Raw genomic sequence first — 13,430 nt, forward strand, 5'->3', positions numbered from 1 at the left:
TCAACTACTTACTCTACCTACTGAATCAATGTTAATGACTGAGTTAGCATCGTTAGCACCATTTAGGAAGTGACTTCATTTGCGTCATTTAAAATCTAACAGCCACCTAATAGGAAGTGATGTCAATTGCCTCATTTCCATAAGAAAATTTCATTACCAAATAGGCTTTACTCCATTGCTGCCATAGAATTTTTCACATCAAAAATATGGACTGAACTACCCTTCTTCAAGATATGTCACACCACACACACCAGTTTTTTGGGCATGTAAGGGAGTTTTGCAAAAAATGTGTGGGTTTTCAGTGTTTCATATTCTCCAATTTTGACTGTTGATGTAGCCACTAAGTTGGAACCATGCTTTGTCAATGAAATAAATTTTATCCAAAATTTTAATACCTTCATGGACAAATAAACTTTTAAACCAGCAACAGTATGTTACTGTGAATTCAGATTGGGAAACATTTTAGGTGTTTTCTTACAGCAAAATGAACTAAACAAAGTGATATCCCCCTTTTGAATACTGAATTGTAGAGATTTGTTTGGAGATGATCAGCAAGAGTAAAACTAATTACTTAGTTCTCTTTTTTTTCTATATGACAAAATGTCATTCATTATTCAGCAATACGTTATATCTTGTTTATCAAGGCTCCAGTGAAGAAAGGGTAACAAATTGCTGAATAATAAATGAGATTATGATTAAATTCTGGGATGATCTTCTTGGACCGGAGGAGCAATGATGTCTCCCCAAAAGAGGTAAAGGGCAACTATATACAACAATGAGTTTCACTTTAAGAGTTGATGGTTAATTGATTTCTCCATTACTTTGGAGAGAATAGAAGTAAGTGCAATGGAACAATAATTGGATAGGAGGGATTTGTTACCCTTTTTAGTAATTGTCTGGATATGAGGAAATTCCCAGCTGAAGGGAAAACACCTTTGGAATAAGAAAGTGAAAAAAGACACAGAACTGGAGTAAACTCAGGAGCACAGGTTTTGAGAACAAGTGAAGAAATACCATCAGGACTGCAAGCTTTCTTAGCATAAAGATTGTTCAAAAACCTTCTGACATCCTTTTGACAGAAGACCAAAGGGGGCATTAAATGCAGTGTGTTGGGAATGGTAGGAGGTGGTTTATGGAGTTAGAAGAAAAGTAGGATGCTAGCAGGTCAGCTTTATTTTTGGTGCAAGAAAGCAAGAAATTTGTGATGCAAGAAAGCAAGCGTATGAACTTACGTAGCATCAGCCAAAAAAAAAAACAAAAAATCACACAGCCATTCCCTCTGAAAGTTTGTCCAGTTCCTCCTTGAATTTATTTAAGCTAGCAATTTCCACAATGACAAAGGGAAGTTTGTTCCAGCAATTAACCACCCGCTGGCTAAAGACAAATTTCCGCACATCTATTCTACAACTGTCTTTCCTCAATTTGAATTTATGCTCCATCAGGTTCGTAATCTGAGCAAGCGGAAGAATCCCATCAGAATTCAGTGTGCTCAGCCCATTCAAGGCTTTATACACCTCAATCAGATCATCACCCAAGTGTCTAGTCTCCAGCCACTACAATTTGCAGAACTTAAACCTCTCTTGGTAAGAGGACCCATTTGTTCCCCTCACCAGTCTTGTTGCTCCTCTCTGTACGTGCTCAAGCAAATCTACATCCTTAAAATGAGGCCTCCAGACCTGAGTGTGGCCTGACCTTAGGCAAAGGGATAATCACCTTTACCCTTCTAGCAAAATTCCTGTATATCATTGACAAAACCCCATGATCTGCTCTGTCAGCCTGCCTGCATTGCTCAGAAAACTTCATATCTGACTGCACAATTACTCCCAGGTCTTTTCATTTTCTACCACCCTAAGTGTAGTACCACACAGTTGGTACATTCTTCTGGGGTTACTTCTATCCATATGCAGTACTTTGCATTTGTCAAGGTTAAACTTCAGTTTGCTACTTTTCAGCCCATCTGCCCAAATTTTCTAGATCCTGTTGCAGTAACACACTGCCGTTATTGTCATTAACGACCGTGCCAACTTTTGTATTGTCTGCAAACTTCGACACTAAGCCTGATATACTTTCATCAATATCGTTGATAAATATACAAAACAACAGTTGACTGAACCTTGTGGGACTCCACTAATAACATCAGTCTATGAAGAGCAGTGTGCATTGATTACCACTCTCTGTCTAGACGCCTCCGTAGCCAGGTGGGAAGGAGCAGCAGTGCGTAGCACAAGCTTCTTAATTAGATCGGGGTTCGAGCCTGTCACCACCAAATACGGAGGATGCGGAAAGGTCAGAGAATGACCACCGCATATTCCCAGAGAAATATGGCCTTAGTTGCTAATGCTCCTAAAAACAAAAAAACAAACTCTCTGTCTTCTCCCACTCAACCACACTTTTATCTATTGTAGCAACTTACCCTTAATACCATTCTGCTCCAATTTGTACAGTAGTCTTCCATGCGCAACAGTGTCAAAAGCTTCCCTGAAATCCAAGTATATATCAAAATTATTTTTTACATCCAGTTCCTTTGTAACCACATCATAGTATCCAATCAAATTTGTCAGAAAAGGCTTTCTCTTAACAAACCCATGCTGTGTCTGAATTATTGCTGCAATCTTGTCTAGATGATCCTGTGCATCTTTAACCTGTGGCTTCATTGATGACAATAGAGCCATCTAGTTTTGAAAGAGAAGACAATAGAGATTGGCAAAAGTTGAGGCCAATAGTTTTGGCAAGAGACCAGAATGCTCAACTACCAATTGGATAAGAAGAAAGTTTTCTACTCTTAGCCTGTTCAAAATCTAGTTTGGACTGATTATTAACTGCTTTACAATTGTTGCTAGCTTTGGTTTAGGTAGAAAATGAAACTGGAGATTTGGATACAAGCCAGTTACGATATGCAACATTCTTCTTTTGAACAGCCTTAGCACATTTATTGGAAAACCAAGGTTCAGATAAAGGAAGAGATTTTAAGGTGGAGTGTGGAATTAAGGATTTCATCCCTACAAGAATAATTTCACTGACAGAATCTCGGCAAATGTTTAGTATTAGTAATGCCATATGGTGCAAGAAAGACTTAGAAGCCATTTCAAAAATTCTGTTGACATCAGAAGATTTGAAACAGTAATCTCACAGACGAAAAGAAAAGAAATCTCGCAGATCATCCCATTTTGCATCCTTGTAATTCCAAACAACACAGTTCAGAATGGCCACGAGAAAAAGGCTCCATTGGAGAAGAGACGATCACCAATTTGTGATCTGAGGTGCCTAGAGGACTACTGACCTTGACCACGTACTTAGAAGGGGCTTTTGTATGAAAAAAATCAAGTGTTTGCTGCATGGTTACCATTGTCTGCTATTCTAATAGGTAAATGAACAATCTCTGCGAGGTCATTAGTAATTGCAAAAGTCTCAGCACTTCAACCAGCTGGGTCCTTATGATTATAAAACAGAAGCCAGCTGGAGTTGTGAACGTTAAAATCACTATGGAAAAGTATTTCGCTGTTAATAAAGTTGGACTAGAGAAAGTCAAGTTTCAAAGAGAGGAAATAAAAGAGTTCCAAGTAATTAGTTGAGTTGGGAGAATGATAGAGACAACAGATGAATTTGAGAGACTGTTGTAGAGAGATTTTAAGCCAAAAAAGATCAAAAAGAGGAGATTCCAAATTACTAAGTCTCTGACAGGCAATATCAGAAGTACATATACAGAAGTACCACCTTTGAAGCAAAAGTAACCATACGGCAAATAATTTGGACAACTTAGATGTACAGTGGTCGAATCAACTGATAATTCGGATAACTGTAAGACTAAAATACATGGGGTTTGGCAGACTGTAAGACTGAAATGGACATCATTGAGATTGGACCTGAGACCGTGTGAATTTTTGAAATGAACAAGGAAGTGTTTGGAAGGTTTAGATTTTTTGCAGTTAAGTTTGTTCTATTAGTTTGACAATTCATGATATATTCCGTAGTAAGAAAAGGAGGGGAGGGAGAGTGTTGTGTATGAAGTAATGAAATTCTTAAGATATACAAATGCACATTGCAAGAATGTATTCCACTCCTTGACAGTGATCCTCTCACTCTCATACACACCTCAGACTCCCTCCTATCTGGAAGAATAGAGGCAGTAAGATTATACACAGAGTATCCACTTACTATTATTTTTCCCATCTAGGTTCTTAATCTTCCTTGTTGAATTTTCTGTCGATTTCCATCTGGCCTTTCTGTAAAATAGCATGAATTTTTGTCAACCCCATACTTTTACTTTTTTACTTTTTATACTTTTTTTTTTTTTTTTTTAATAATCTAGGTTGTTTATTTTAAAATAAATAATACCAGGCCAGTTCTTTATTTTCTTAGTTGTAGGGCAAGCAATAATTTTTCAGCAAATACTGGCTTTCCCTCAAACCCTACCCCCCCCTTCCTTTTGCTATTATTACCTATATTATCTTAATATAAAACAGCAGATAATTCAGCTGCTGTTTTATATTAAGTTATATTACATGATTTTTAGTTATTTACATGAACACTTTGCATATGGAATGTGAATTACTTATCATTACTCTTGAATTACAGTAATTAAATGTTGTTTACATCATTAATTTATTAGCATTCAGTCTTTTATTAATTTTTTTTAATTATTCAGAGGTCTTGACAAAGAAGAGGTGGTGTTGCTAACGCATGGAGACAGTATTGATAGAGTGGCTGATGGTTTCAAGGTAACAGGAAAATCAGGACAGCATATTGCAGGTTAGTTGTTTATCTGCCAAAAGTAAAATTATTGAATTTCACAAATATTATCACACACAATTTTATAAACACAAAGAGATTACTCAGATCATATAATTTATTTCAAGTTTTTTTTTTTTTTTTTGTTATGTCTAGATAATATTCTAACACGTATCAGAACTGGCTACCAGTTAATCTATCAAATTCCTCAGAATTGGCGTAGATAAAAAGCTACCTTTTACTAATCATACTGATTGACAACATAAGATCCATGAAATTAGATTTAACCCATATCAGAGACGTATAATTTTTAATTTTAAATTGTGTATTGATTATAGTACTTTAAAATGTGTAATTTTAAAGTACTAAAGTACTTAATCTCTATTAAAGTACGATAATATTGTATTTTTTTACTCGCTGTTCTCCAACCTTGTCAGCCCTACTTTTGTGAAAATGATTTCATATGAACATTTGGTTTGGTTCTCACTCTCCAAACTGACCTGATTTCAACACTTAAATTCTGACCTTCAAAGATATATATTTATATCTTTGAAGGAATTATATCTTTTTCACTTAGAGTGAAAAACGGTGTATTTTTTTTATTATTATTAATATTGAAACTAATTACAAAATATGCCAACATGTATTAATTCTACTGGAGACAACCCATAAGGATCTGCCTATGTATATTGTTACTATTATCATTCTACTATTATATTATACACACATAGGCAAATAAAGGATGTCACACACAGCATTTCTAAATTACATCAACAAAATTATACAAAGACAGTTCTACTTAGCAAAACATAAAAGAAAGTTCATATAAATTTGTGCCTGATTCTAAACAGTTACGAAGCTGTGGTTGTTTGAATTTAAAAAAAAAATGAATGTAGAGTTTTTAGTGGTAAAAAATAAATAAGAATAAGCAGACACATACCTAGTAAAATGTTTATTTATGTTAAGTGTGTGTGGGAGCTAGCTTGCACAAGGAGCTGTTTGTTAAATTTTTCAAGGTTTGGTGAGTCATTTGTTAAAAGTCAATTCGATTTTCTTCTAATTAACATAAAATAACTAGTGTCAATAACACAAAATTATAGGTATGGGTTTCATTCTTTCAGCTTTCATATATCTATCCATGACATGGTATTGGTCTACTTCACAGCTTCCCTTTTTAACAAATTAGTGAGGTGCATGTGGAATGAGGAGTTCTGAGCTGTTCCAAATTTTTCAATTGGATATATCTGCTTTTGAGTGGAAAGTAGGAATAGGAATTGTTCAGTTGTTTTATGCCTACTAAGAAAAAATGTTTGATAGCTACTTTACTTAAAACTGTCAAAAGTAGCTGTGGATCATTTTTATGGTTTCATTGATTGATCAAATAAGTAATTTTCTAAGCAGTATGTTTGAGGAGTTAATAATTAGGGAAAAGTATACTATCTGCATTTCAGAACCAGAATCTGGGTAAAAAGTATTCTTCCTTTATAAAAGTCACTGCATAAAACAAGTTTCTGCTTAAATCGATAAATTTACTTGGTAAAAATACCTTTAGACAAATGAAGCAGAGAAAGACCAAGAAGCAGAAGATGGATAGTAATTTTCCCGCCTTTGTGATACGATAGTACTTTGTGATACGAGCGTTAGTTGAACTTCGTTAGCAGTTAAATTGTACGTTTAAATAAATACATATAACTACTTAGATTACAAACGTAATATAATTAATTATATTTAACATAATTAATTATAATTAATTAATTAATTAATTAATAGAATCATGACTCAGACCAGAGCAGCAAAGCAAAAGGCTCAAGCTAATGGAAGTGCTGTGGCTCAGAGAAGAACTGAGGGGGGCAGTTGTCCTCTGACTCACAGCCTTATAAAATGCACTGTTTGCTTGATGTTTGCAGAGCAATCGAGTACGGGACATGATACTGCCAAGGGGGATGTCTTTGTGTGTGCGCGATGCAAGGAGTGTATCGATATCAGGCAACAACTCGGCTTTCTTGTGGGCCTATATGAGAGCTTGAAGGACAGGGTGGATGCCCTCGAAGAAACTAAATTGAGGGGCCCATCAAGCTCTCAGCTGCCCACATCAACGCCAGAGCTTGCACTTGGGCATCGCGTGACACAGAGACAACCCCCAAGGCAGAATGCGCTGGTCCCGAAGGAACTAGTAGTTGTTGGTGACTCTATTGTCAGGGAAACGGGGAACATGCTTTGTAAAAAAGATAGGTGGAACAGAACCAGGGTATGTCTGCCAGGGGCAAAGGTTGATGACGTTGTAGAGCGAATATCATCTTTTAAGGGCACAAAAGGTGATATAGTTGTACACGTTGGCACTAATAATATTAAGAGTAGGAGACAGGCAGAATTACTTAACAAGTACAGGTCACTGTTGAACAAAAGCCGAGAAAAGCCGAAATTAACACGTGACACAGAAGCCTATGATAGATACAAGTTGATATGCAACCAAGTTACAAAGGAGGTTAGGCAGGCGAAGGCAGATTACGAGAAATCCTTGGCAAGGGATGCAAAGAAAAACAGCAAAGAGTTCTTTACTTATGTAGAAGGAAGGGGATGAATCAGATTGGTCCACTTGATATTGATTGGTCAACTGTTGATGATCCTGCTCAGGTAGCTAACAAACTAAATGAATATTTTGTATCGACATTCACACATGAGGAGTTATTCAGCAAGGGGAATGCCAGAGGTGTATTCAACTCTAGCAGTAAGCTACAGAATCTTGAAATAACTGGGAGTAAAGTGGAGGAGAAACTGTTGAAGATAAACACAAGAAAGGCACCCGGGGTGGATGGGATCTATCCAGTTATATTAAAGGAGGCAGCAAAGGAAGTAAGCAAACCCTTAGCCATAATTATGAGAGCTTCCTTGGACTCAGGGGAGGTACCCATAGACTGGAAATGTGCAAATGTGACCCCAATTCACAAAGGAGGATCAAAGGCTGACACAAGTAATTATAGACCTGTGAGCTTAACTTCTGTTCCAGGAAAATTAATGGAGGCACTGGTTAAAGAAGCACTGCAGGATCATTTAGACAAGACTTCAGTTATAGCTCAGACACAGCATGGTTTTGTTAAGGGGAAGTCTTGCCTGACCAACTTGATTGGATACTATGATGCAGTCACAAAAGAACTGGATGCAGGGAATAACTTTGATATTATATACTTGGATCTTAGAAAGGCTTTTGATACTGTTGCACATGGAAGACTGCTACACAAATTGGAGCAGTGTGACATTGGAGGCAAATTGCTGCTGTGGATAAAGGGGTGGTTGAGGGGGAGAAGACAGAGAGTGGTAATCAATGGACACTGCTCATCGTCGACTAATGTTATTAGTGGAGTCCCTCAGGGCTCAGTGTTGGGTCCATTATTGTTTTCTGTATTTATAAATGATATTGATGATGGTATATCAAGCTTAATGTCCAAGTTTGCAGATGATACAAAGGTTGGCAGGGTTGTCAAGGACACTACTGACACTATGCTGCTGCAACAGGATCTGGAAAGGTTGAGCAGATGGGCTGAGAGGTGGCAAATGAAGTTTAACATTGACAAATGTAAAGTACTACACATGGGAAACAGCAACCCCAGAGCAACGTATCAACTCTGTGGTACTACACTGACAGTGGTAGAGAATGAAAGGGACTTGGGGGTGGTTGTGCAGGCAGATATGAAGTTCTCTGAGAGTGCAGACGGGCTGCAAGAGTAGCTCATGGAGTATTGTCAATGATATACAGGAATTTTTCCAGCAGGGATAAGGAGGTGATTATTCCATTGTATAAGGCAATGATCAGGCCACACCTAGAGTACTGTATACAGGTCTGGAGGCCTCATTTCAAGAAGGATGTAGAGCTGCTGGAACGAGTACAGAGAAGGGCAACAAGATTAGTGAATGGAACAAAGGGGTGCTCTTACGAAGAAAGGCTTAAGTTTTGCAAATTACAGTGTCTGGAGACTAGGCACCAGCGAGGTGATCTGATAGAGGTGTATAAAGCCTTGAATGGTTTAAGCATGCTCAATGCTGATGGGATTCTTCCTCTAGCTCAGAAAAATCACCTGAGAGGGCATAAATTCAAATTGAGGAAAGACAGATGTAGGATAGACGTGCGGAAATTTGCCTTTAGCCAGCGGGTGGTTGGTTGGTGGAACAGACTTCCATCCCTTGTCGTGGAGGTTGATAGCCTAAATAAGTTTAAGGCTCAGCTGGACAGGTATTTTGAACGAACAGAGGAGTGAAGTGGAAGTGGGTTTTTTTTTTTTTTTTTTTTTCGGCTGATGCTGCATAAGCTTGCTTTCTTGCATCAAATGCCTCTACTAATGCTAATTAGCATTAGCATTAGCATTAGTAGAGGCATTTGATGCAAGAAAGCAAGCTTATGCAGCATCAGCCAAAAAAAAAAAAAAAAAAAAAAGTAACATAAATAAATAAAAATAACCACTTCCACTTCACCCCTCTGTTCGTTCTAATGCTAATGGAAAGATTGAAATGAGAAAGGTGCTCAATGAGAAAAGAAGATAAAATACAGTATCTGCGAAATGGATATGAAGAATCATAGAGGTATGGTTAGGGTTCTTCTCAGGTGAATAGACTGCGTAGCTCAGTTATACAACAGTCAGTTTGACGGAAATTAATCTGTGGCCAAAAATCTTCACACTTTGCAGAAGCATGTATTTTTCTAATTAGTAACTTATTGACAACTAAGTCAAATTCTTGAAAGATCAGTTTAGATCACATTGGCTATCTTAGCAAAGTCTAAACCAGTGGTTTTTAACCGGGGTGCCGCAACAACAATTCAGGGGTGCCACATAATTTGCGTTTGTTACTTAAACTTATTATTATTTTTTTAAAATTTACATGTTTATTTCATTATAAAAAGGTGTACAGTATCTTTTTAATTTTGTGGTGATCTATAATTGACGTTTACTTAGTACCTCTATATAAAAAATAAAATTATTATATACTGTGTATATATAATTTGTATTATGAAATGTAATTTTTATAATTATATTGTAATAACTATCATATAACATATATATTTTTTTAATATTACACACACACAGAGAGAGAGAGAGAGAGAGAGAGAGAGAGAGAGAGAGAGAGAGAGAGAGAGAGAATCGGATCTAACAGGCAGAAAATTGAGTAGGGGTGCAGCAAAATAAAATAGATGAGTTAGGGGTGTCATTATTAAAAAATAAGGTTGAAAACCACTGGTCTAAGGCATCAAAATTTAAATCTAAAAAGATCATTAGATTGGATGTCATTGGAGTGCCAGGTTAGAATTCATGTTGTTGAGATGACCTTTTTATTTAAACAGGAGGTTTAACCTCTAGCAATAAATTACACCTAATCTTTGGAAGTGAATTTAAGTTCTACTAGTCTAGATCATATGTATAGCTTAGCTTAATTTTCAGCACTCACCTCATAGTAATCCGTTTAGATGGTGGAGAGTTTTACCACATACATAGTGGTTATAGGATTCCAATAATTTACAGGGATTATGGGTTTAAAACTAAGTTATGGGCTATAAAAAAAATTTTAAGAAAGGAAAGCGCACCTTCCATTCTATGGTTGCCTAATTAAATTAAATTATATGAAGAAAAATAGAAGCTAATAGTCGCGCACGAGCGACTTTCGAGATTTCTCGTCTTCAGTTAGCTATAGTGGGGGGGAGAGCGCTTGTGTTATATACGGGTTGGGTTCCCGAAATGCATTTCAGTGCACATGGAAACTTAATACGTGCTAAATTCCAAATGGGGGAGAAATTGGCAGGAATCTTTTTGTTTAACACGTTGAGTGATGTATGGCGCTTTAACCATTCGATGACGAGGGCTTCGTTTTCAAGGATTTTGTAGCTAGAATTTAATTTAACTACTGTGATGGCTGAATCGATGAGTGGGTTGTGATTTTGAGATTGGACATGTTGTGTTAGTTCTGTACTTGCTGAATTAGTTTTGAAGCTATTAAAGTGGTAGTATGCACGCGTGTTGGAAATTTTTGATGTCCCGAATTTTGCTGTTGTACTGCCTATGTAACATGCTTGGCAATCTGATTGGCATTTGATCAAATATATAATGTTGTTGTAATCTTGTGTCTCGTACTCGTGTATTGTCTTGTATGAATTGAATTTGGAACTTAATTTGTTATAAGATGTGAATATTAATTTGATATCTGTATTTTTAAAAATCTGTTGAAGTCTTCTAGCGTATTGTTGATGATATTGGGAGCGCGATAAGGGGTTTATGTATCTTATTCTTGTTCACGTGGTTAATAATTTTGTTTGGGTTATTAGTGTTATTATGAACTTTGGTGATGGTTTCTTTTATTAGTTGTGGTGGGTATTTTCTGTCGATGAATTTTTTGGTGAGGTATTGCAATTCTACAGATAGGTCTGTTTGTGTGTGGCTATATTTTACAGCATTGTATATCTGGTTGTATAGAACTGCTTTTTTGATGTGTAGAGGGTGGTGTGTGTGAGTGGTAAAGTAAGAATTTACCTGTATGTGTGTTTTTTCTATATATTTTGGTGCCTAAAGATGTGTTTATTTTGTATACAGTGAGGTTTAGAAAATTAATTTTATTATCGGTTTCTACTTCGAGGGTAAATTTAAGTCTTTCATGTGTTGTGTTCAGTAAAGTATCGATGGTGGTTCTGTTGCCTATTAAGAGGACGTCATCTGCATATCTCATGTATAGTTTAATTCCTGGGGGAAAGGGTTGGAGAATTTTTTCTTCAATAGATACGAGGTAGATCTCGGATAAAGGGGCAGAGATACCGAGGCCCATGGGAAGGCTGAAAATTTGTTCATAGATGTTATTTTGGAATTTAAATTGTTTGGCATCAAGTAACAGTGATGTGAGTTCTAAAATGTCATTAATGTTTAAGTTGGTACGTTTTGTTAATGTGTCGTCTTTAATTAATAGTTCTTTAAGGGCTAGTAGCCCTTAAAGAACTATTTTTCTTCATCTAATTTAATTTAATTAGGCAACCATAGAATGGAAGGTGCACTTTCCTTTCTTAAAAATTTTTTTATAGCCCATAACTTAGTTTTAAACCCATAATCCCTGTAAGTTATTAGAATCCTATAACCACTATGTATGTGGTAAAACTCTCCACCAGCTAAACGGATTACTATGAGGTGAGTGCTGAAAATTAAGCTAAGCTATACATACGATCTAGTTATTACATTACAGCACATAAGGACTCCTTAAAAAAAAAATCAAGAGTTCTACTAGTCTATAATTCTTGATTAAGCTTTTAGCGTCTCTTTATATAAATAAGTGGATTAAGGGATGCCAATTATGTGACTTAACTGAACCATTAGATGTTTACTTGTGGGAATACGTAAAACTGTTACATAGAACTGAGGCACAACTTACTCTGACATGTTCATCATGGGTTGAAGAGGTGTGCTGTGTTTCATAGTAGTTGCTGCTATCTACAAGAATCATTTGTTTAATTACCTGAGGCACATACTTGGCTTCAACAAGGTGCCACAGGTACAAAGGCAGATCATCAATAAGTAATGCACATTTATTCACACACACACACATATACATGCATGCATAAGGAAGAGGAAGGAATTTATGATGTACACTTGTACTACCAATTACCCATTAATACACCTAATATCGTTTTTCTGGTGTTATTAGATCTAAAGATGTGGATGAACAAAGTGACAGCCATTACCAGCAGTGGTGTGTGCAATGGTGTTCCTGTTCAAATCAGATGATCAGTCATCCACATCTATTCACCAAAAACTCTTGGCAGTCTATGGAGACTGCCAGACAATTGATCAAAGTAATGTCCATGGGTGGCTACAACAGTTTCGGAAAAGTGATTTCGATATCAAGGACAAACCAAGAGCTGGAAGACCAACATCTGTCACAAACAGTGAAACTGTTTGAAATGACAGGTTTACAACCACCAGACAGGTGATAGGCGCTGCAAAAATGTCAAAGGGGCATGTTCTGACCATCGTCAACAAACTGGAATGAGAAAAATCTGTTCTTGGTGTGGTGCCCAAGATGCTTGGTGCTGATGTTTGGCGTTGGCGGTCCTGACTGCTTTAAAGGGGTCATCATGTAGTGTGTAGAGTGTATTTTGTGTTAAATGGCACTACGGGGATTCCCCCATCTCCGCGTAGTATACATTGTAGGTGTGAAACAGAACACTGTCAATGCCAGAGGTTTAAAGGTGTATGGATCTTGTATATGTGTTGTGTCGTGTACCATTGTTCCTCTGGTCATTTGGCCGCTGGGCCCCTAATGGAACCCAACGCTGACCACACTCTGCCCCGTGGAGGCAGACCAAGTACACCAGTATTATAATTATTTACTCTGGCAGGTCCTAATTTCCTGAGATTTCAGTGGCTAGGACCTAAAAAAAAAAAAAAAAAAAAAATGCTATGATAGGGGTCAGCCAAAAGGAGTACTAGTTAGTTATGTGATTTGATGTTATTAAGTTTTTGGTGTAGGGCTCAATTTAACAATTATTCAAACGCTAGTAGTTGTAAGTTGGGGGGGGGAGAGATATGCGGTCCATAGAGATGACCCCCAAATCGGTGGAGCAGGCCCATGCCCCACCAGAGGGGAAAGAGGGTGGTGAGAGGGGAGACCAAGGGTAATCTCTCCCCTCCCGCCCGGGAGAGTGGAGGCAAAGGACCATGCAAGGGAGCGTGTCTAGG

The 13,430-nt window shown here is 37.1% G+C and overlaps 1 protein-coding gene across 3 annotated transcripts in view; it reads left to right on the forward strand.

Annotated features, from left to right (window-relative positions):
- bur (GMP synthase burgundy) overlaps positions 1–13,430 on the forward strand; it is a 182,154-nt gene that overhangs the window by 79,654 nt on the left and 89,070 nt on the right. For all 3 annotated transcript variants that reach the window (XM_090372708.1, XM_090372709.1, XM_090372710.1), the window contains exon 6: positions 4,646–4,749. In XM_090372708.1, the coding sequence (XP_090228834.1) occupies positions 4,646–4,749 (104 nt within the window). The remainder of the gene's footprint in view (positions 1–4,645; positions 4,750–13,430) is intronic.

The sequence above is a fragment of the Mastigoproctus giganteus genome, chromosome 4, assembly GCF_048544385.1.
Source record: "Mastigoproctus giganteus isolate SK-2022 chromosome 4, ASM4854438v1, whole genome shotgun sequence".
In the NCBI taxonomy this organism is placed as follows: Eukaryota; Metazoa; Arthropoda; class Arachnida; order Uropygi; family Thelyphonidae; genus Mastigoproctus; species Mastigoproctus giganteus.